This window comes from Adiantum capillus-veneris, chromosome 21, assembly GCF_014529385.1.
Source record: "Adiantum capillus-veneris isolate H3 chromosome 21, ASM1452938v2, whole genome shotgun sequence".
NCBI classification, from domain to species: Eukaryota; Viridiplantae; Streptophyta; class Polypodiopsida; order Polypodiales; family Pteridaceae; genus Adiantum; species Adiantum capillus-veneris.
Window position 1 is genome coordinate 45,319,664 of NC_140951.1, and position 25,521 is coordinate 45,345,184.

Consider the following 25,521-nt stretch of genomic DNA (forward strand, 5'->3'; position numbering starts at 1 on the left):
CAAGAGGCAAGCAGCCAGCACAAAGGAGTACCCACATTCATACCAAAGGCACCCTCATTGACAGGGCGATTGAGCTTAGGAAATCGAGACAACCACGACCGAGATGCAGAAGTACACTTCACCGGAGGAGACTACAACAAAGGATTAGAAGCATTCTAGCCAGACACCCAGAATGCTCCTAAGAAGTTTATTTAATACTTTGTATTTAGTTTTTCACATTTATTTTCACACTTTCACACTTAGTACTTTAGTACTAAGGTACCCAGACATTGTAACAGATTCACCACTTTTGTATCAGTTTGGTCTCATAGGTCATTCTGGCCTTTTGAAGACGTTAATATAACATTTCATTTCATTTCATTTCTCTCTCTCTCTCTCTCTCTCTCTCTCTCTCTCTCTCTCAGATCTAGACCCATTCCATCAGCATCACTAGCCTCATCAACATTAGCCTCATCAACATCTAGGACCATTGTATCAACATTTGTGCAATCTAAAGTAAATACATCTTTGGCGATAGAGAGGGGGGCCCTTGGAGGGGGTTTGGGACCCCATTTGGAATCAAGCTATCCACCAAGGCATGCCTGAAGATTGGCAAGAGAATTGGGTCAAAGCTTTGTTTAAAGGCGGAGACCGTAACCTACTCACGAATTACCGCACCATCATGGTGGGCTCTTGCATGGCAAAACTTTTTGGGAGCCTGATAGAAAAGGATATTAGCACATGGGCTGAAAATAGTGGAAAGAGGGCTCTCGGTCAAGCAGGTTTTAGAGCAAAACATAGTACCATAGATCACTTGATTACAATCCGGATTATGATGGAAGAGGCGCGACTCAAAGGGGAAACTATGTACTGCTGTTTTGTGGACTTTAAGAAAGTGTTTGATACGGTACCTCGTCATGGGTTATGGTCCCGCATGGAGACCATTGGGGTTCCCATACACTTGAGGGTTGCGGTGACACGCCTATACCATGCGGTTCGATGTAAACTGAAAATGCAAACAGGCTTCTCCAAAGAGTTCTTTAGCACAATAGGGGTCAAACAAGGATGCCCTCTGTCCCCAACATTATTTGGGCTATGCATAGATGAGGTTGAGGACTTTATCTGCCAAACGACGCAAGATAATGGAGATGCACCAAATGTAGGTCGCATTACTTTGCTACTCATTTATGCTGATGATGTGGTTCTTTTAGCGCATAGCATGTCTCTCTTGCAAAAACTTTTGGATGCGGTACATACTTTCTACGAAGCCACAGGACTTTCAGTGAATGTCACGAAAACAAAATGTATGGCGATGTGTACACACAAATCAAAGGATCAGCCCGCCCTTATGTATGATGGGCAAGAGATTCAAGCAGTGGACAGCTTTAAATACTTGGGCATCATTATACCCTCGAATCATAGATGGGGGCAATGTGCAAAAACAAGAATTGAAGCAGGACAAGCAAGGTATTACGAGTTTGAAAACATGTGCAAACAAAGCGTCACTAGAAGGTGGGAAATAAAGTCCATGACTTTCAATGCGTGTGTGGTCCAAACGCTATTGTATGGGGTAGAGGTATGGGGACCAAGTATTCCGGCCAACGCATGGAATGACATTGAGAAAATTTAGAAAAAGTTCTTATGTAGACATATGGGGATAAAAACCACAACACCATACTCAGTGATGCTATTGGAGACTAGACAAAGACCATTGGAAATGCTTGCCTTGCAAAGAATGCATAGATATCTCTTGAAGGTGAAGCTGATGCCTCATAACCGTTTGCCTCACATAGCATGGGAGGTAGGATGTAAGCCGCAAAAGAACCACAAAAGCAAGTTTCTCACCTCTAGCCTTGTTGAGGACATCAGGAAATGGTTCTCTAAATGGAATGTGGGAGCACATGTGGACATGCATGTAGAGGCAGGTACCGAGCATGAGCACGAGCTGAATTTTGAACTACAATTACTTGAGGCCCTCCACAGCAAATGGAAGAATGCAATGCACAGGTCCAAGTTTGAATACTATTGCAAGCACATAAACACGAGATACTGGGAAGAGTACAAGATCGGGGAAACCCAAATACATATCAGGACACCCATGTCTTACCGTGCGAGACGGGCCATCACCTTGATGCGGACAAGATCACACATGCTCAAAAGTGAAACGGGAGGATGGCTGAATATTGATGCAAACATGAGGAGATGCACTCAATGCAACTTGAACTCATTGGAAAATGAGGCACATGTAACCCTTGAATGTCCAGCATATGTACACATTCGGGTTGACTTCCCCCAACTTATTCAAGGATGTACTACATTTGAGGAGCTTCTCTCAAGAACACATCCCTCTCCAGTAGCACTAGGCATCTATCTTGCCAAAGTGCTAGAACATCACACCACACTAACAAACAAAATCACCACAGAATTATGACACGTCCTCTCCTTCACATGGGAAGGGGGGAGTCTCATATATGAGATTTTGGGTCCCATGGGTCATTTTGGCCCCCCGAGGACGTAAATACATCATCATCATCATCGTCTCTCTCTCTCTCTCTCTCTCTCTCTCTCTCTCTCTCTCTCTCTCTCTCTCTCTCTCTTCCACTCACAGAACCTTCACTCACAGTATCTCTCTTAGTCTTTGCACATCTCTCTCATAAAATAAAAGGAATCTTGAGTGCGCACTGAGCACTTATCGTGAGTTATCACCTTAAATCACTTCTGCTGCACATTGAACTGGTATCATAGCTCTTTGGTAGTGTTCAATATCATCACTCAAGAGAAGAACCTAAGGAACCTCTCTTAGATTTTCTATCAAAGAAGTTTCGTGTCCTTGCTCCGAACTTATTAGCCACTCTTACTCTTAGTCCATCGCGCATTGGGCGCACTCTCGTCTTCATCGCTATGCCTCAAGGGCCATTAAGCCGAAAAGAACCACATAATTTATTTTTGCTTGTTTGAGATTGTATGTAACCCAAGACCACTTGGGCGTGTGGAACTCTTTAATCTGTGTTTTTGAAGAGTGGCAAGTACCTAAAAAAGAAAGGTTTGTCTAGCCTCCCGTCGTTCTGCTTTCCACTCATCAAGAGCGGACCTTGCACATTGCGGCCGGCCAATCTACATGAGGTGGAAAAAAGCAACCTTGGTGTGAGCGCAAGGCCGCCAAGGGATGCTCCTGCAGAAAGGAGTTCAACTTGGGTAAGAGAAAAGCCTTCTTAAAGGCAGACTGCAAGCAGTACCAAGGATCCAATACCCCAAGTACCCCCGATACCACAATACTCAGTGCATGGTCATCATTAGTAGCGGGATGAATACTTTGTATGAAGGTGATGGAGAGTCGAATTGGAGAAGAAGAAATCCCTACACCAGGAGGACCGTTTCACGCTCAAATTCTCCATGCCAAGTTGGCTTTGCCTCTAAGTTGGCTACGAGCCATGTTGAGTCTTGACTCTAGGAATTGAGTGTGTAAAGTACACTGTATAGTTTGCAAGTGACTAGTCACTGTCCAGTTGCTGGACCCCAAATGCACGTGCAAAGAGTCATGTTATAGTTACTCAAGAGTCAGCGCTATCCTTGGGGCAATGTTTGGACATCCCTCTCCTTAAGGGCCTTTGTTCTCATCCATCATCTACTCCCTTTACTAATCTACTTTTTGTCTTGTTGATCTCTTGCTAGACATTAGATCAACAAAGTTTTTCATTGGCCAGCTTTCCTATGGGGTGGTGATCCTGATCACACTAAGAAACCTAAGGTAGCATATCCTCTTCCAACTCGACCCTCGCCACTGATTGCGCCAAGCTCAATAGAGGTTTTGATGAAGTCCATGGATGCTACAGCAAGAGACTCAGCGGGCCATAGTCGAAAGGGAAAGAAAGGATCTAGAAAGGAAGCGCGAAGCTCTATGTATAGTTTCTGAAGAAAAGAGAGTAGCTATGGAGCAAGAGCGTGAGGCCCAGAGAGTCCAACACATGTAAGAGTTGGTCTATCAGTTCCTCTCCTCAAGGGTCGATCCTCCCATAGAGGCCGGCGAGTCATCCCGTAGCCTAGGAAGAGATGACGAATCCAACCACCTAGTCATTGAGAAGTTGACTTTCAATAAGTATGGTGGTAAGGTGGATGCTCTTTTGTTTGCGTCAATTTAATGCTTACTTTGCGACTAACAAGAAGAACAACAATAGTAAAGTTTTGACAGCTGCCATGTATTTGTTGGGTGATGCCATTAAGTAGTATCAAGCTTGGCAAGAGGCACAGATGGCCGTGCACCTTGAGCATGCCCCAGAATCCAGATGGCGTACTGAAACCAGCCCGTAGGGCGGTAGACTTTGGCTTTCACCCAATTCTTTACTTTACAACTTTAGGACACAAAGGAACTTCAGAAATAAGCCTGTGATTAGAATTCAACACTTCAAGACAAACCACGGCCTGGCAGCTAGAGCGGTACCAAGTAGACAACGACACCGTGTTGGCCCCAAAGACTAGCGCCCCTTTCGGTATTTCTTTATTCTTATTATATTGGAGAAAAACATGTAAACTTCTACAACTGCCCCACTTTTATCGGGCTGAAATTCCTCTACTCTAACCCAATTTCGGCAATATAACCACAGTAGAAGTCTCCACGAACAAAATCCGAAGTACACGGTGACTTTCCATGCACTTCATAAAACCTGGCGAGAAATTGTTTTGTGCTCCGATTCGTGTGCGGATCACTTCTAGGGATAGCCCTTGAGCTCGCGCACATGTAGGGTCACTTGCCCCTTGAATTAGACGAGATTCCTCGTGGGAAATCTCTCTAAATTGTCCTGTACACACACCCAATGCTTTCCCCAGGCTCCCCTGACAAATAAACGATCCGAACGCTCTCACCTAACCCTCACCAAGCTGTCCAAACCTGTCCATGGTTGTAATTGCAGGTTTTTGACCCAATTTCGCCAGCATAATGGCGCAAAAATCCCTGTAGGTCAAAAGTACACTTCAAGGACACTTTCCCTTGCGGTATGGAAGCTTTCCAGTGAGCTGCAGGTCAATCTCAGCTTGCTGTATTTTTCTGTTTCGCCATTGCTAGGTGCCTATTGCCTTGTACATGCATCCCAAGGCCTCTCCGAGGCTCCCCTGGCGAATCCCTGCAGTTTAGTGTGAAACCCTAAACCTGCAGAAAAACACAGCAGGTTGTAATTCTTTGTTTTGGACTGTTTCGAGCGGAGCAAGCACGCCTATGTGTGTCTCAGGTGCTCCTGCATGCAATGGGACAATGCCCTTATAAATCAGACGAGTTTTCACGCGAGAAAACTCTTCATTTTTGCATTCCTTCGCAATGGAATTGTGCGTACTTGAAGGGGATTAGCAATTAGCTAATCTGGTTCTTGTACAAAAGGCTCTTGCCTTGGCAAACGTGCATAAAACCCCTAGAATTGTACATGGTCATCAGAGAAGCCCAACTAGTGGGGCATTACCATATGTGCTAAGGGGAGAGAGATGCGCGAGAGCAAATCGTCGCGCTACATAGAGCAAGGGAGAAGGCAAGCTTTCCATTAAAGCTGTGAGCACTTGCACCCACTACTCACACACTCTGTAGGACACATCTCAAGTCAAATCAGCCCCCTGTCTTGAAATGGGCGCCCGCTCTTGCTGATGCTTCTGGCAGATGCATCTGGAGCCGCCATGTGTCCAGTTTGCCTCTTTTGAGTTAATTTCCTAGTACCCACCAACTTATAAGTGTAGCGAGGGGCCTAAATTACTTTGAATTGAGCCTAGACACCCTTTTACTGCTCGGATTCGAATGCGGATTGGCTCGACCAACTCGTGGTGACCTGGCCTTTCCGACAGCGGGTGAAACTCTCGGCCATTGGCCGTTTCACACGGGCCATACAATGTTTGGCCATTTGCAACTTCAAAAAGAGGGTCCCAAAAATTAAACAAAAATCATCGGAAAGAAACAACTCAAGTTAGCAATTGCCAAGTCCTCGTGACATACTGCCCTCGTGACATACCGTGACATACTGCCCTCTTAAAATCGCAAACGTCCTCGATTGCGTGCCATATATATATGCCATAGATGATTTAGCACCCTTTTATCATCGCATGTATCCGCAAGAAGGACTGTCAAAACATGTGTATAAATGACTTAATGAGACCTTCATACTTTTGCCAAACAATGTACACTACTATTGCACTGAATCCATGAGTACATTTGATGTGCTAGTTCTATCATTACCCCTCCTTTGCAGACGTTGGGTTGGGGCATACGTAGGTTGTAACCCAAAGGCCTCAAGGTAAAGCTGCAATACATTTGGTGACTTTGACAGCTCGTGCTCTTCCATCCACTTTGCATCCATAGGTGGATAGTTCTTGAACTTCACCAAGTAGCATCTTGCAACCTGTCCCTTAGCTTTTACCTATGCAAGAGGCTCTAGCCTCTGCAAACGAGCATAATTCCACAACACTGTAGTGTACTACCCACGACCAAGTAAGGTCAAATTTCAAGATGATTTACCAATGCGTCAAAGAATCCAAGCAATCGCCTTAGAGAATCGACGAGCAGCGAGCCACCTGGCAGATCCACATCACTTCCGTAGGAAATCTAGTGGCCAGTCCACCACCGTGAGACCTCTCCCTATCTCATCTTTTCATACTTGCAAACCCTAAAAATGCAGCAGAAAATTAGCCCTAATTTGACCACTTTTTGCAGGGCGAACATTGAAAAGGTTATGTAGGAACATGCGGAATTTCCTGTCTGTCCTGTGAAGAGGAACCCTCTTCCCTGGTGTCATGCGTCCTGTCAGCCATAGTGTAATTCCAAGTTCCTATACTCTCCAACTTCCTGTACTCTGTGTCTTCACCAAACCAACCGAGGCTCACTTCTTGAGGAAAAAGTGATTCTGTCCCGGCGAGAGAACCGTGAAACCGGCCCGTAGGGCGGTAGACTTTGGCTTTCACCCGATTCTTTACTTTACAACTTTAGGACACAAAGGAACTTCATGAATAAGCATGTGATTGGAATTCAACACTTCAAGACAAACCACGGCCTGGCAGCTAGAGCGCTACCAAGCAGACAACGACACCCTGTTGGCCCCAAAGACTGGCGCCCCTTTCGGTATTTCTTTATTCTTATTATACTGGAGAAAAACTTGTAAACTACTACAAGCTGCCCCACTTTTATCGGGCTGAAATCCTCTACTCTAACCCGATTTCAACAACATAACCACAGTAGAAGTCTCCACGGACAAAACTCCAAGTACACGTTGACTTTCCACGCACTTTAGAGCACTTCACAAAACCTGGCGAGAAATTGTAGCACGCCGAATTCTCCGTTTTGCGCTCCGATTCGCGTGCCCATCACTTCTGTGGATAGCCCTCGAGCTCTTGCACATGTAGGGTCACTTGCCCCTTGAATTAGACGAGATTCCTCGCGGGAAATCTCTCTAGATTGTCCTGTACAAGCACCCAATGCTTTCCCCAAGCTTCCCTAACAAATAAACGATCTGAACGCTCTCTCCTAATCCTCACCAAGCTGTCCAAACCTGTCCATGGCTGTAATTGCAGGTTTTTGAGCCAATTTTGCCAACATAACGGCGCAAAAATCCCTGTAGGTCAAAAGTACACGTCAAGGACACTTTCCCTTGCGGTATGGAAGCTTTCTAGTGATCTGTAGGTCAATTTCAGTGATTTTTTTTTTCTTTTTGCAAGAAAAAGACCCATTAGTTAATAAAACTGCCCAAAGGCTACAAAACCACCTTTGCGAGAGAGGGCTACGTTAGAAACATGGGAAGATTGTACCAGTGAGGAAATAAAGTATGTACAGTGAGGGCTAGATCACGAGATGGGAGGAGGAAAAAGCCACACTGGTGGCTGGTAGTGCCATCCATGCACGCCTTGAACCATAGTGAGGAAAGGCCCTGGGCATCAAAGTCGCAAGGAAGCCTCTTGACGCTCCCGAATGCGGTCAGAGCTGCCTTGAAGTTTCTCAAACTGACCCTTGAGTGTATGAACGAGCTCCAACCAAATGTCATGAACAATCTCTGCCGGTGGGACAGGGAGAGCCTCGAAGATGCGAAAGAAGTGGGCCCGCTGGTTGAAGCAGAGGGTTAGGCCGCAGATGAGCCCTTAACACCACTTTCTATCACTGCACCACTCATGGGGGTGAGCTCTCTGGCAAGCTGAAGTGTAGGTCGACCCTCCTGGATCAGTATCATCGTGCTACTGGAAGCCAAGCTGCAGCACCCCAAGTATACTATCGGGATGTGGAGAGGGCTGGCATCAGCCGGAGAACCTGAAGCCAAACCTACTGTGCCATGGGGCAGTCCCACAAACAATGACGTTGACTCTCCAAAGAATGGCCACAGACTGCACATGCTAATGAGAAGCCGCTGTGTACCAACCAATTCCCAACTGCTGTAGCCCTGTGCGCTACAATCCACTGAAACATAGTAACTCTCCTTGGCTGCCTGCTGTCCCACTGCCGCTCCCAAAACATGAAGAGCATGATGAACGGAGGATTCTGACGACTCCTCTCTATTTGCACAGTAATACGCTTATAGGTGGTGTGATATGACAAAGAAGCCTACAACGTGGGCTGATCTTTGTGCTAACTTCAAAAAGGATTTTGCGAAAATGGATCCTTTGAAAGCCTATGCTAAGCTATAGATTCTTTTGATGAAAACTCTGTCCTTTTTGACTTTCAAGGAGGCACTCCCATTTTGCAAGGTGAACTCTATGGTGCATATGCCCTATCAACTTGTGCTAATTTTTCCAATTGAATGCTTCTTTTAGTGCTAGGCTTCATTATTTCTGAGTTTGCCCTTGATCTCTGGAGTCATGACAGAAACACAGTACGTTGAACATTGTGTTGTTGTATGCTCATGTGTGTGCGTGTGGTGTGTGTTGTGTTTGGGAGCATATGTGAGTACCTAGTTCTACACCCACTATTGGGCACTGATGACATTAGTGGGGATGTCGTGGTATTTAGTCAATACTATGCATGTGGAGCTGATGGTTATTTTATCTTGTGGGTGACTACCATGGGTCTATACCTTGCACTTTCCTTTAAGGGTGAATCTAGGCTTATCCTGGATTCATCTTGGTATATATCTCTCTTCTCTCTCTTAGTCTTTGCACATCTCATGGAATAAAAGTAACCTTGAGTTCGCACTGAGCACTCATCCCGAGTTATCACATTAAATCACTTCCGTTGCACATTACAAAAAAAAAGGGTCTTTTTAAAATTATGGTGTTTTTGCCATATGGAGGTTAAACTTCTCTTACCGTTCTGGTGACAAATTGTCACCCCGAATGTCTGGCCCTTCCGACATATTCCCTGCACCTGTAGGTGTTCGGAATGCCATTTCGGTGTTCTTGGGCATGAAAAATGCCGTTCCCTGTATTAGTGTATGTAGCCACTAAATCAAAAGTGGATAACACTTGGTGGATTGTTGGGAGAAACCTAGTTATTATTCACCACCTATGGAGATCACCCCTAAAACCATGCGCAATAAGCACCATTGGTTTGAGTGGTTGGGAGTTCTGAGGTGTAGGTCAGTTACTGCATGGTTTTTTAAAGTCTACATACATGTAAAGGGTGGATTCTAATGTAGAGAAGAGATTTGTTTTTGCACACTATCCTTCTCGTGGTCTTCCTCCCCATCCACCTCTTGGTGTTTTCCAACACTTCACAGATACAATAGCTGGGAAGGGCCAGGCACTGTGGCTCAAAAGCAATTGCTAATTAAAAGCTGGTGCCCAAAAGCCACTGGAAAGTCAATGCTTACATAATTGGTCGAAAGTTGACCAGTGTGCTTGCTGCCACATCACCACGTGTTTGTAAATTGTAATGCCACATACGCATGCTGCCACGTCATGTTGCGAATCAGGTCGTGATTCCTGCCGAAAATTTCTACCGCATTGTACACGTGCTGAGCTCAGATTTGCACCCTAACTTCTGGTGCAGCTCCAGATTGGCTCTTGCTCTCCTCTTCTGGTCGGGTACATGCCATGCTATCACTATGCGACAGGTTGAAATGGCAAGCTTGCGGGGATGACCTTATGAGGTAATGGGGTATTCACGCTACAAGTAGGTTGGAGCATGTGGTTGTTATGCGACGAGTAGGTTGGAGCATGTGGTTGACATTTATGCAAACAGCAAAGCAGTAAATAGAGCAGCTAGGTCCATCCTCAAATCCACTTATTCTCAAATAATGTCCATTGCCTCAACAACATAACATTTTGTCCTCAATCATCAATAGTCTGCCATGAGCTATGCCATCAGTTTAGCAAGAAGTCTCTCTCCCGTATGTTCTGGAGACAGGTGTTTGTCTTCAACTTCCTCATGCTAGACCGCTTCTCTTCTATTGGGGGACATTCAGGGGAACACTATACTCGCAGTGAACCAGGCCATGTAGCACATGATAGATAAGCTCAAGGTTTATGTGCACGATCAAGTTCGCTGTGTTGAGATCAAATCTGTGGGTGTAAAAAGATCGATCTTTGCTACTCCCAGCGGTTCACATGGATTCTTAGTTTTAGGGAAATGAGCAAGAGAAGGACAAGGGAGCAAGCGATGATTATCTAGTATCATTTTGTAACTTGGTTGCAGCTATTGGGTGCAATTGTAGGGGTTAACTTATATTGTAGTAAAAAAGCATGGTTGTATCCCATACTCGTTATCAGTTTACCTAAAGTGCCATAACATTTGTCCGAACTATGTTTTTCATGTGCGGGTAACACATGTTGAAAAAATTCCAAACACAAAAAAGGGCAAGTAGCTGATTGCTATCTCAGTTGGGTCTTTTTTGAAGTGTTTTAAAATGGTCATATTTTGGGCTTCTGTAAGTGTCCATAAACCTGAATGTTTCCTTCATAAATCTATAGCAAAGTGAATATATGGTTTTTGGCATGCTAAAAGGGGCCTTTAAGATGAGATAGGTGTACATCTCTTAGTTTAATGTTTTTCCAGCCTGCCAAAGGGTCCCAATAGTTTAGTAATAGTTAATGATCTCATGTGAAGTATTGGAAGCTTCTCTTGTTTTGGACTGCCCCAATTTCTTCCACTTCAGAGATACTGTCTTTCCAAGCGTTTCAGCTTTTGCCTTTGACTCATTTTTCAGATAGGGAGCTGCAACAGTCAATTGATATAGACTAGAGTCAGTGACTGCGCATGTAACATCGAGACAGGACGGAACCAGTCCCTGCTTATGTATGTTTTGTCTATGTTGCACTTGGTGGGCATGGGCTGCTTTGAGACAGCGACTGTATCACTGCTCATTTTTTGTAGATCGTTTACTGCCGAGGGTTTGATGGTGTGGGCATTGAATGAAGTGGGAGTAGGATGTGTGGTGGCTATGAGGTGAAGAGTAAAGGGTGGCTATGTTAGACGTACGTAGCACATTGCCCGTGTACTCAATGTGTCATAAAACCTAGATTCCACGAGCATGTCATTAAGAAGTCGCTGTAAAGGTCAACCTAAACATCAGTTTGGAAACCCTGGCTCACGTCTGTGGTCCTTTTCTTTGCTCTAACCAGTGCTGGTAATAAGAATTGTCATAGTTCCATCATAAAAATGTGTCTAGTAAACTGTAGATACCACAGCGATGCCCAAATTCATTCACTGACATCTGCAGGAAATTGTACATTCTGTCGTTGATGGAAAAGAAGGCCAAAGCAAAGAAAGGAAACAGAAGTGTGGATCATCAGCAGAGTCTGGTGGATGAGAAAAGCATCCAAGTGAAAGCCAATCTTCTTACTCTCTACATGCAATCTCTGATGCGCGGTCAGTCAGTGAATCTCGTTGATCAAGCTGTAAAGTACCATTCTGCACATGTGAGGATGCGTTAGCCAAGACATTATATCACTTTCTTCGTTGTCTCACCACAAAACTACTAACCGGGTTTGTGTAATTTCTTCATAGATGCACTTATTTAGCAAAGGTTACGCATCAATCAATGCAGTCGAACCAATGATCAAGCAGGTAGCATTGGACAGAATGATTGATACAACGCTTTCTGAAGAAGACGTATCGATTAATGACTTCATGAATAGTTCGGAGATGAATACAAAATCGAAGGTCCAGAAATATGATTCTCAATCTCATAGTGCAGCCAGTTCTCCAAGGCATCGTTTGGTTGAGCAGACTGTAAGTTTGCTGTCACTTGCAAGACTTGGGCATGTTTTCATGTTTTGGTTATGTCCCAACTGCGGCATGTTTTCTTGTCGTCAATACAGGCGTCACCATGTTACCTTTCAGATTCTTCTGAAGAAATCTATTCAAGGAGGTCAGCATTCGCTAGTAAGTCAGCTCCTGTCTCCCCTCTCTTGTACCATTCAAGGGAAGCCAAGGAAAATGTTCAGGAGTCTGCAACGTTAGATAATGAGCATGAGAGTGTAGCAATGTATGCACTTCCTTCTCCCCTAAATGAATGTGGGAGGCAGGTTGGGGATAATGCAAGCACGAGGTCAGAGAAGCACTCAGGTGTACTTGTTAGTTGGCTGGAGAAACCGGAGAAACTTTCCGGAGAAATTTTGGAGGCATCTAATAAGGAGGAACACAGGTCAGACATGTCTGTAAACCAGCTTTCATACGCCCAGAGGCAGCAGGAGCATTCTGATACCAGGGGCAAGAATCTCACCGATTGTACAGACGAGGATGGCCTGTACAAGCCCATTGTCGAGAAGGATAGAAGGTACACTCAGTCAGGGCCACTAGTTGACAGCCCCTCTTACAACAAACATTTGTTTGCAAATGTGAGGAGGACCTCCAGCCCTACTCCGTTTTATGAAGATCTAACGCCTGCTTTGTTCAAATCCGTTCCTATAAGCAGATCACCATTATTCTCATATACCACTGGTAACTTATCTCCTCCCTCAGCTTCTACGATTAGTATCAGTGAGCTGCATCCTTTGCCGCCTCCAGGATCTAAAACACCGCCCAAGTCTCCCAATCACCCAGCCAACCCTATTACACATTCTGCACCCCTGGGGAAGATTAAGCAGTATGTTCAAATCAGGTAATTATTTCCTCTATCCTCAGCTGCTAGTTAAATGGCGATAAATTTATCTACACCTATGCCTACAACACAGCTGCAGGATTTCAAGGCAGGCGATTACACTGTATAATCTATATTTTAGTCTAGGTTTACCCAATTATATTATATATTTAGTCTAGGTTTACCAAATAATATTATTTGCTGCCATATTGCGAAATAAGGTGGGCAAGTCATAAGTTTTCATTGCCCAAGTATGTTTGAGGTTCTTGGGTAGATTGAACCAAGGCAGAGAGAGCTTGTCGTTAAGCTTTTCTTTAGAGATTAATTTGTATAATGTTCTAAACATACTATGGTCAATCCTTCTAAGATTGAGAGCAATGTATATTATTGTAATCCTTAAGACTCATGGGTCATGGGCTTTCAACCTAGAGAAAACTAAATCCTTTTATTTTGAAAAACTCCATTTCATCATCCAAATGGTTTTATTGCGCTCTGCATCCCAGAAAACATTGTGCTCTTCCATTAGCAACATGTGCTCTTGGTGGAAAGGAAGTATATAGGGAGGGAGTGTTCTACAGGCACTTTATATGCCATCATCTCTTCAATATGTCAAGGGCACACAAACTTCTCCTCACTGTGCGAGTTCCACATGCCAATAACTGTCGTTTCACAGAATGCATTAGATTCCAATTGAATGGAAGAAATATATGCCATCTGCACTTACCCTCATCAAGGTCGTTGGTCGAGGGGCATTGCATCCCAGCCATCCATCTATAGGCATTGCAAAATTTGCAATTTGACCTGCTGTACGCCAGATATGCGACAAGTCAGCACTCGGAAAGCTATCTGCCAACTCCAATCAGCTCAATCCAAATCAGCGCTCTGAATGTGATCTCTTACCGATTAGTCACGTAATGTAATCAGCTTGCACACTACTAAAAGCAACGTGTTTGTATCTATTGACTGACAAGTCAGCTCTCGGATTGTGCACTCAGATATTCTCTACGTGGCTGTGCTACTATGCTCTGCAAGCGCAATGAGCCTTAGTCATCATCATTGCTACGATTCCCTGCGGCCGCAGCACCCATTTTTGGCCCCTCTCCCGACGACCATTGACGACCGGGAACGGACACCCGCTCTCCCATGGCTCTCGGCTCCCCGCTGGTCGTCGATGGGGTTGCTTGTATTCTTTCCGTGGGATTATAATAGAAGCCAAACAACCTCTCTCTCTCTCTCTCTCTCTCTCTCTCTCTCTCTCTCTCTCTCTCTCCTGCGTTTTAGGGTTCGTGTGGTAGGCTGGGGCAGGTGTAGGTGCTCACGTTCCTATATTTTGGTGTTCCTCTACCAGGCTGGGGCATGTGCAGGTGCAAATCCTAAAACACATCAGTGCGCAAACCCTAAAACATAGCAACTGCACCTGCGTACTCTATCAGTAGTCCTGCTCTAGTTCGCAAGGATAGCCTTTCTTGTTCCCTGCACGCTTAACACTTGTTTCAGCTACGACAGTGCTTGTTCCTCTTCTGGTGGCGATCGTTTGGTGAACCCATTGCTGCTTGTTGAGTTACCACCACTATTTCAACCTTTCTATCACCCAAGTGTGGTAGATTAGTTATGCCATTTCCCTCTTGAATAAGAGGTCTTGAGTTCAACTCCTGGTCGGCTAGATCTTTAAGGTCTTTTGGGATAGTTTCTTACGATGTTAAAACTCTCTTCTTCTCGAGTGTGTGTGTGTGTGTGTGTGTGTGTGTGTGTGTGTGTGTGTGTGCGTGCACTAATAAAAAGCAGAAAATGGTATAACCTTTCTATCACCCAAGTGTGGTAGGTTGGTTATGCCATTTCCCTTTTGAATAATAGGTCTTGAGTTCAACTCCTCGTCGGGTAGATCTTTAAGGTCTCTCGGGATAGTTTCCTACGACGTTAAAACTCTCTTCTTCTTGGGTGTGTGGGTGGGTGTGTGCGCGAATAAAAAGAGGAAAATCGTATAACCTTTCTATCACCCAAGTATGGTAGATTGGTTGTGCCATCTCCCTCTTGAATAACATGTCTTGAGTTCAACTTCTTGTCGGCTAGATCTTTAAGGTCTCTTGGGATAGTTTCTTACGACGTTAAAACTCTCTTCTTCTTGGGTGTGTGGGTGTGTGTGCGTGCGCGTGCGCGTGCGCTAATAAAAAGAGGAAAATGGTATAACCTTTCTATCATCCAAGTGTGGTAGATTGGTTATGCCATTTCCCTCTTGAATAACAGGTCTTGAGTTCAACTCCTCGTCGGTAGATCTTTAAGGTCTCTTGGGATAGTTTCCTATGACGTTAAAACTCTTCTTCTTCTTCTTCTTCTTCTTCTTCTCCACACCCCACATCGATATATCGAAGAACGATGCTATGTAGGAGGTTGCCAAACTTGAAGATAAGGTTGCACCCTACATTAAGGACACCTTCAACGTCATCATCAACTGGCTATCCAAGCTTGAGAAAGAGGTCGAAGCATTGACCAAGGAGAAGGAAGCATGGAAGAAGAAGTGGGAGGAGGGAGAGAGGAATGGAAGAAAGAAAAAGAAGAGTTGAAGGAGTGAATCGAACTCCTCCGTGCTTCTATCGCATCCCTTACCCCCGAAGGAGAGATCAAAGCGGAAGTCAAGGAAGCCCTCAAGGAGGGGATCACCAAAGCTTTCACGCAAGCATTGACGAAAAATTGGAGGCCTCCAAGGAAGGATGGATCGAAGTAGTCAAGAAGAATATTAAAAAAGAGGTGAAGGCGAAAGCAAAAGCTCAAATAGATGAGGTGCTCATTATACACAACCATTGAGGAAGAGAAGATGCGACAAGTCTATTGCCTTAGTCTACAAGTGATTGGCATAAAAAAAGAGGAGGATTCACACCTAAGAGCGATGGGGAAGCATTATGCATGAAAATCGGGCACAAGGAAGAAGAGGGGCTACCCTTCTCCAAAGCTTGAAGAACCAGCAAAGATGTATAGAAAAAAGCCCTCATCCTCTAATTTGCGTCCGAGGAGTCTCAAACCTCATTCATTCTCAAGGGGGCCATCTCAAGAGGGCTAGAGGGCCCTCCTATCTACCTTGGCGACAACCTCACAAAAATGCAACAAGACCATCGCCGTGCATGCATGCATAGAGTCAAAAAAGCTCGCAAAAAGGAAGGGAATAAGGTGGTGTACCGAGATGATAGGGTCATCATTGATGGCAAGACCATCGCATAGAGACTCGGCCTATGAGACACATGAGATTCACATTGCGGTTTGGAAGTGCAACGGGGGTCTAGGGACACATCCAGAGAGGCTTGAGGAGGTGACGAGAGGACGGGACCTCATTCTCTTAAAAAAGACACATGAGAGCTTAGAGCTGAGTCTAGTGAGGATTCATGGCTTTCAATGGGAATTTTCACATTGAGAGAGTAATCGCCAACACACGACAGAGTAGGATACAAATTGCTGCACGCGACTCACATGCCCGTTACCTTTGGATTCGCTTTGAACTATCACAGGACATGATCATCTATATTTCCCTGTGCAACTCCCCCCCCCCCCCCCCCCTCCCCAGGCTCCATATTTGCTACTATAGGGACGGAGAGTGATGGGGAAGTGGGACCATCCCCATACACATGCTTGTCAGATGAGATTATGGAGTACTGTACACTGGGGGAAGTTTTCCTCATGGGAGACTTCAGTGCTAGGACATGTTGTGACTAGTGTGAGACATACGATACAGAGGACCTGGTGGCACTACATGCCACATAGGAGGAGGCTACTATGAGAGATTCAACACACAACCCGCAACACAGAGTACGTCCATCATTTGCTCATATTAGGCTCTCAATAGTCTCATTATTTATAATAGGATGGCCCAGTGGATATCTTCAGGAGGGCTACCATGCATACCACATGGAGTTACAGCCCGGGGGGGGGTGTGGATTACATCATGGTATCCAGAGAGACCACCCACCTACTTAGCTCTTTCACCATCCCGCCCATACTTATTGGAGCTGACCACACCTATCTTGCACTCTCCCTCATTGGAGATGCCACACTCTCCACGTCCACGATACGCTCCCCATACACCATGATCCATTTCACACATGAGCTAGCTTCCTTATACTCGGTAGAGGTCAAGAAGGGACTCCTTTTACTCCAGGCTCTCCTCCTGCATCACATCTATCCTTTAGACACTGGCCATTATCTCTTTCTCGGACACCATTTGCTGTACGGAGGACATGAATCCGCACAATCATTGCCTATTATCGACTCTGGGAATGATTGAATGATTTCAACCATTTGGCTACCAAGCCTAACCCCCCCCCCCCCCCACAAGAAAGGGACTAGGCCACATAACAACTGGTATGATGATGAGTGTAGAGACCTTTATTGTCGGCTACGTGTGTAGCGGACTCTTGGGGAGATCACTGATCGGTCGAGAAGCCAGATGCCAGATGAAGATACTCACACACCGAAAGCGGCGAGCTTTCGAGGAGGCACAAGAGCTACAACTATACCACTTATTCATGAGCATGGACAGTGCCATAGCATGACACACTCGAGAGCCACGCTTGAATACTCCTATTGAGGACCCACATGTATGGAACATGTAACAGACTTGGACACTCCAAGTCAAGATTCTACCGCGACACAACAGAGATTTACTTCAAAACAGTTCACAATTCACAATTGATTCGACACGGCACGACGGAGTTCCGTGCCTAGAGTTATTGGCCCAAAAGAATGGTGCCCCTTTCGGTATTTCTTTTTATATTAATCTATGTTTAAAGTACAAGAGAGTAGGCAGGCACTCACTCTCAGACTGCGTCCAGATGCCCCCGAGAAGTGGGAAGCCTGTCCACTTATTTAAAGGTTACAAGGGATGCCCCAAAAGCAGAGCCCCAAAAGCTTCAAAGTTTTAAAATCACTTTAAATATAAAGTTTCTCTCTCTCTCTCTCTCTCTCTCTCTCTCTCTCTCTCTCTCTCTCTCTCTCTCTCTCTCCCCGAAATTGCGTGAGATAAAGAAGGTCCAAAATTCTATCGCTGCAATCCATACACTGCTTTTTCTGTATGCTGCTGTCGTGAATCGCGTTGCGATTTGTGGGGCAATATGGATAGTATCATCATTTCTCCTACTGTTCCGGGACTGCTGCCAGCGGGTGTGTGAGTACTGGACAGCCACGTCACAGTTTGTGACATACCCCCCTCTTGAAAGCATTGTAATTGCCCTCGATTATGCCTAAAAAACAGATAGAAGCCATAAACTGTCTTAGCAGACACTGACTGTTAGTACCGACGCACTAGAAACACACATCTAGCACATGTCCCAATCGACAGTCACATCACTAGACATCACAAGACATCACATGACAAATCACATTCAACATTCATTCGGATCTTAGACTATGATTTATCGGCAATGCAATTAGCAATCGCATCTAGATCCACTCAGGACCTTATAGATGCCTGATTGAGACTAATCCCTATTGCAACCATGTCTATCGAGATCATTCAGACTGAAATGTTGCAGTCATTTCGTCTATCAGTTCCTGCACTTAAACAAGTCAAGGACATGTTAGTATCATGTTCGGGAATTCCAGTTCATAAAGTCATATAGCAAAATACTGTCAGCTCTTAGTATCCCTGAAGCTCAAAGAGATATCAGTGACTCTAGTATCAAAATCGAGGCATCTGTTGACAAAGGAGCGGAGTAACTCCCCTCTTGTGCATACCCGCTGCACCAGATATCCGGCCAAGCTTAATTCGGGGTTCCATTTGGAATAGACCATGCTAAACCAAAAACTTTAAGGTAAAGATTCACATTCCGAGGAGCATCTGCTAGCGGGAGGGGCAACATCTGATCTAGTAGGTACTCTAGTCCACATTATGCTATATTTTTATTTGAGCACCTTAGATGAGTTTTGTACACACAGGGGACTGACAGTAAACCTTGGGAAGACCAAGGTCCTGATCTTCCACACCTCTAGGTCAGTTCGGTGAGCAGACGCATTTTACAACATCAAGAGGTACAGTCAAGGTGGTCACCTCCTATGTCTATCTGGGAGTCACCTTCGCTCTAGCAGACATGGCCCCTTCTCCATAGCTCAGGCCGCCACTTACAGAATCACTTGTGGGGATTGATATCAAGTGAGCTTTTAGAGCGAGCTACTGAGTAAGCTTTTTCACTCTTTTTGCTTGTATATCAAAATTTTCAAAAACTACTCGCTCTAGAGTCAATTAGAGTGAGCTTTCAAGAGAGGACAATCATCCAATCTTGCCTTTCAACTTCATGGCTCCATCTCTCTTTCATCACGCATCCCTGCCTCTCTTTCTCTTTCTTGCTTTGTTTCTCTCACCCATCTCTCTCAATGGAAGTTACATTTATTGTGGAAAGTGCCATACAACTTCTCTCAACCGCACTATCTCTCTCTTTCTGTGTTCTCTCCTATCTATCTCTTTCAAGTCAAGAGGACCCCATCCACTGCACATAATTGTAAGCATTTCTGTGAACCGCACTATCTCTCTCTCTCAACGTCTTCCACTTAAGATTGGCTATCCATCCCCCTTTCCTCATATCTTCCTCTCTCTCTCTCTCTCTCTCTCTCTCTCTCTCTCTCTCTCTCTCTCTCTCTCTCTCTGTCTTCCTCTCTCCTATCTATCTCTTGCAAGTCACACTCACTGAAGAAGACAACGTAAGCGTGCACATAAACGTAAGTGTTTCTCTCAACCGCATTATCTTCTATCTCAACCTTTGTCACTTAAGACTGGTATCTATCTCTCTTTCCACATATTTGCTGATAGTCACACTCACTGAAGAAGACCCCAATGACTGTACAAAAACATAAGTCTTTCTCTTAATCGCACTATCTATCTAAACCTCTGTCACTTAAAGAATGGCTATCCATCCCCCTTTTCTCATATCTTCCTCCTGCTCTTTCTAACTTTCTCTCCTATCTATCTCCTTGCAAGGTTTCTGTCATGCCAAGGGCACCCCTGCGAGTCAAGGAACGATCCAAGGGCCGATTGCTAATGGGCATGGAATCCGATGAGGCCAAGGGTCTATAAATAGGGAGGCAAGGAGGAGAATTCTTTTATGCAGTTTCCATGGGCTTCACATTGGTATCAGAGCTCATGGGAGGGGGGAGGCATTGCATGAGCTTTGCATGATGCTCTCTCTCTCTCTCTCTCTCTCTCTCTCTCTCTCTCTCTCTCTCTAAATCTCTCATGCAAGCCGTGGAGATGAAATCGGTGAAGATTGTGGGCAGGCGCCTAATCAGGAGCTTGTAAGCCGACAAGCAATGCGGGCAAGGCCGCTTAGAGGAGGAGGGAGGGGAGAGACCTACATCTAATCCCAGCCTGTCAAGCTCGTTTGGAGCGCACGGGGACAAGTACAAAGGTTTGTTTCGGTAGCGCAAGCTCTCAAGCGGTCTGCAACACGCTGTGAACGTTTTCGTCATCAGCGATGTTGCTACCATGTCTGTGCCATGGGACTAAGTAACACGGGGTGGGATCAACGGACGACGTTGAAGGGGGGGAATCTCGAGGGTGACGGACGGACGAAATGGGTTTGGAACCCAGGCGACCACATTGAGAAGCTGGTGCCCTAACCACAAGTGCGCGTGCATTTGGTTGTCCAAGTAGGCAAAACAAAAATATATAAAGTAAACAAAAACGCTGTAAAGTAAACTCGGACACAAAAAGTAAACTCGAACACATCGAACAGCTAAGCGTCTTTTTGATGTCCATGTCTCACTTTTCGCTCGTTGATCCCACGGCTCCCACATGGATGAAGAAGCTTTATTTATTTTGTATTTTTTCTTCTTTCCCACTCGAGCGCTTACCCTAGCCAAGGGTCACAATATCTCAAGGGAGTGTGCCCAGGGCAAGTACACCTCCACCCCTCTCCTCCATGTCCTCTAAACTCGTATGCAAGCAAGAGCTCGACTTCAAGAGTTCGCATTCAACACTTTAAAATTTGCAGGCAACAGCAACTCGAAATCAAGGAATCGAAGACGAGAAAAATCTTTTGAAGGCAAAGCTTCCAAGGCAATCAAGGCTAAGCTCCACCATGTTGTACATAATTTCAAGACCATGTGAAGGCACGGACTTGGCCTCGGCTCCACTTGCAGTGACAACGGCTTGCAGTCGTGTCCAGAAAGCGTTGCTACATTTGATCAAGCTCTACGAAGGGCGGAATTTGAAGCGCACAGAACTTTTGACTTACGAGCAATGGTACTTACCTTACTGATGCAAAATCCATGCACGGCATGGTGCTGGTTGTAAATCGTGATAGACATGCGGGTCGCAAACAAGCAAAGTTTGGCCTTCATTGATTTGTGAATTGGGCAAGGCCCTCGGCATAAGGAAATAGGACAACTCCGGGCAACCAATAGATGTATCCTATGAACCAAGCAAAGGTATCCGGCCCTATGGTGTGTCAAAAAAAAAAAAAAAAAAAGAAGAATCCTTTTTGGAATGAAATTTGTTCGATTATTGTTCGATTATTATGACGGCAAGGCAAGTCTGTATAAGGACTTCATAAGATACGCAATTATTTCTTTCTCATTAAGAATATGGTATGCAATGAAAATGTGTGCATTCTATGCACTCGAAATGCAAGTACGACTTGAGACAATGAGCATCACATCTTGATAAATACATTATTAGCAAAGGTAAGAGGTTGATTTGAAGACCACAGTCAAGCATAGCTTGCCTCTTGAATTTTTTTTTTGATCAGAAGCATGGCTTCTCTACAAGTACCTTGACAGAGCATGCACGGGGGCAAGGCCAATTGGCAATGTTTTAGACTCTTCAGAAATTGGCAGGACTTGTTGCGGGTGCCAAGCTTCTCGACATAGCTGACTCTTTATTATCACTCATCGAAGTGAATGGAGAACACTTCCTTCGAGGCACCATTAGATAAGTTCAGGTACGCTTTGTGAGTGCAATTTATGATTCTCAATACTGTATACTCGACACGGTCGATTAGTTGTTACTGTTCGACACGATCGAATCAAACTTTCCATGATAGCGTTGGCTACGAGCACAAGAGCATGTATGTGCAACAAGTTTTTTCGCGTAAGGTATATTGCATAGAGGCTTCCAAAGTTTGGAATACGCTATCAACATACGAACTTGGGAGACTTTGCGATGTGTTTACCGATTATTTTACTAGGTATACAAACCAAGAGGGCATACATGAAAACTCTCACTCTCGCAGAAGATATGGCCACGAGCCATCTTTCAACACAAACAATAAAATCGAGCTGGAAATTACTCTCAAAAAGAGATTTTTCCTCGAAAGTTTAGGACAACTGGCCATAGCACGACGAAAAGGTCAGACAATTTCACTTTTTCTATGTTTAAACCTTTACTTTGGAAAGGACTACCTGCTATAAAAAGAAAAGTGCTTTGAAAATTTAATGAGAAGCAAGGCTTCTAACTTGTGTCGAGGTATTTTCTGTTGACTTGGGATCAAAAGCATTGGCACACAATTGTGGGAATTTGGCAAAGTAGGAATATAAGCTCACATTTTCCGTATGGCCACGACGCATTGTGATGTATCCATGCCACTGCAGATTGTGCAAGGCATTTTTGGTATTGGCTCAAACACTTGAGGACTTCATTGTACCCAAGGGCTTGTACTTTTTATATCTGTGTAGCATGTAAAGGATGCCACAATACTACCAAAGATGAACTTGAGAACTAATGTTTTTGCAATTGCTCGAGATGGTTGAATAAACAAAATTCTAATATAAAAAGTGTCAAAAATCTCTATAAGTTATTAGATGACAATAGCCCAGACAACATTTTCATCCCTATACAACTTGCTTGCAACTTCAAGAGAACTGTGTATACATCTCTCCCTTGGTTTCTTGAATATAGCAAGGGCACCTTTTCTTCGAACGAAGAAATTGATGCACAATGATGCTGTGAGGGATAGAGAAGAACGTGCTCGCCGGCATGCTCCTCCCTTGACCACCTCCAAATTACCGCGGTCCAAAAAATTCCTGCCAAGCCTACACATACCGAGTCTACTGTTCAGGTTTCACAAAGGACAATACATCAACTACATCTCAGGTGTGGAACTGAATACTTTCATATTAAAACTGATGATTAATTTGTTGTTGTTCACGACGCTAATTTGATGTTATTTAACTCACAAGAACTTTGCTACTATGCAGTTTGAGTGGCCCATAGAGATTGGAGGCTCGCAACAACATGCTCACACAAAAGAAAACACTAGGTTTCAATTGATGCATTTTTTTCCTTGTGAGAAAATTTTTATAGTGATACCATAGCTTGAGAGGAGAATTTTTTTTCTGGTCGATTTGTGCTATTAGGGAGAAAGGTTGTCGGCATGAGCTCCAAAGACATCATTGATTTTGTGATGAGTTTAGAAATACTAGAAGTATCAGATTTTCTAATAGTGACACACTCATCATCTAGTAGGCCTTCTAATGTTTATGAGATATTTTATATAATTATATATTAGGTGTTTTTTGAGTTAATCTTGAACCATGGACGTGCATTCTTTGTAATGTTTCAGTTACTAATGGCAGATGTGTTCAAATTACACATTATAGTCTCAAAAAAATAGAGGAAGAGACGAAGAAAGCTCTGCTAAGCCTTATCAAACCACATGTGGTCATGAAAGGCCTTGATGCAATTTGTGAGGAGATGTCAATGGATTTTTGGTTAATGCTTTGATTTTCTTCCTTCCCACCAATAATCATGTGCATGGACTATCAGATACAACGATTCTGGAGTGGAACAATATAGATATGTGCCAAATTGGTCCTCTGGTTCTCTTGCACATGCAATGGACAATGATAGAGGAGTTTTTGTCATTCTGTACCAAGCAGATGATCATGCAATGGTGAGAGACATCATAGGAGCTAGTGGATGGCAAGAGGGCCACATGAACGTGGTAGTCTCCAAGACACCGATTTGCAAAAAAGAAAACAAAATTGTCCGTTCATTACTTGTCTCCATGATGAAGAAGGGACTACAATCGTCATCGACAACCATCAAATTACCACGGGAGGACACTTAGTTTGATCCTCTTGAAGAGGAAGATTGGACAAAACAAAAAGATGGCACACCAAATCGTCCATTCATTACTCATCTCCATGATGAAGGGGCTACAATCTTCATTGAGAGCCATCGAATCACCACGGAAGGACACTTAGTTTGATCCTCTTGAGGAGGAAGATTGGACAAAACCAAAAGATGGCACACCATTGATAGGTAAATTGAAACAAACATTAGTCACAAGTGCAGATGTGTTTTGTTATTGTTTATCATTCTAATGAAGCTTGTTTTTACAAGAGGCACGGAACGCGGAAATGGACTAAAGCGGATTGCTCACTCAATACACAGGCGAACATGATGTAGTTGTGCAGTACAATGAAGATTGTGGGACACTGACATTGCTAAGGAGCAAAATGGGTTGAATGGTTACCATGTTTGAAGACAATGAAGAGCATGTTGACAATGGAGATTGTGGGACACTGACATTGCTAAGGAGAAAAATGGGTTGAATGGTTACCATGTTTGAAGACAATGAAGAGCATGTTGACAAACTTCAGACGATCTTGGACAAACATGCCATTCACTTGAGAGGGATGCAAGAGCGGGAAAAGAGGTAAGTCATTGATTTGGATAAGACGATTGAAGGAGCATGCACAATCCCGGAGCCAAGTATTGTAGAGCCCATTGAGTAGAATAAAATTTTGTACTTGGGTATGCCCATTTTTGACCCTTGGAATTCTTGTATCCCCATTTGGGTGGCCAAATCTTATTTTCAAATTAAATTAAGAATTGTTCTCAAAAGATTTCTTTTAATTGTTTGAATTTCTTGAATTTAGTTAAGATGAGAGAGAGAGAGAGAGAGAGAGAGAGAGAGAGAGAGAGAGAGAGAGAGAGAGAGAGAGAGAGAGAGGAGTAGATTGATTTAGCAATGCACTATGGATTGTTTAAGTTGTGAAAGAAATAGAGATTAATGTAGAGAAAAATGCACTATGGATTGTTGAAAAGAGTTGTGCAAGAAATATAGATAGATGTACTCAAGAGCATAGAGCTAGAGAGAGAGAGTGTGAAAGACATCGGAGATAAAAATATGGAATCGAACATAGTGAGCTTATTTCTAGATCTACATTGTGCGAGCTTTTTTTGAGCTACCATCGAATAGCTTTTTTCCAATTTTTTTCAGGCAAGGGTATTTATAAAAAAGCTCCCTCTCAAGCTCGCTCCAAATCTCAACTCCTCACCCATTGATATGCACCTTTGGCCATGTTAGAGTGGCGATGTCATCAGGTACACTTTCAAGAGCCGTGCACAAAGGGGTGTCTATTTGATATATTAATCACCCTAGCCCTGATGTATGCAACAATAGTGTGCGCACCCGGGTTGACAGATAGCCAACATGCATGGATTGAGTGACGACATGTATATATGATCTCCCACTTGTTTCGAGGAAAGCACACAATGTTGCAGGACATCATCGGTGTAGAGCTTGCTACCTCTCCCATGATAGTGGAGACACTCTTTCAGGTGGTCTGCTTTATCGAGAGAGTGAGAGAGCTC

The 25,521-nt window shown here is 44.2% G+C and overlaps 1 protein-coding gene across 1 annotated transcript in view; it reads left to right on the plus strand.

Moving 5' to 3' along the window:
• Positions 1-13,418, plus strand: part of LOC147430879 (uncharacterized protein At2g33490-like) — a 69,643-nt gene extending 56,225 nt beyond the window's left edge. The window contains exons 8-10 of the mRNA XM_086493411.1: positions 11,586-11,784; positions 11,873-12,097; positions 12,187-13,418. Of these exons, the coding sequence (XP_086349537.1) occupies positions 11,586-11,784; positions 11,873-12,097; positions 12,187-12,972 (1,210 nt within the window). The 3' untranslated portion in view covers positions 12,973-13,418. The remainder of the gene's footprint in view (positions 1-11,585; positions 11,785-11,872; positions 12,098-12,186) is intronic.
• The last annotated feature ends 12,103 nt before the right edge of the window (positions 13,419-25,521 follow it).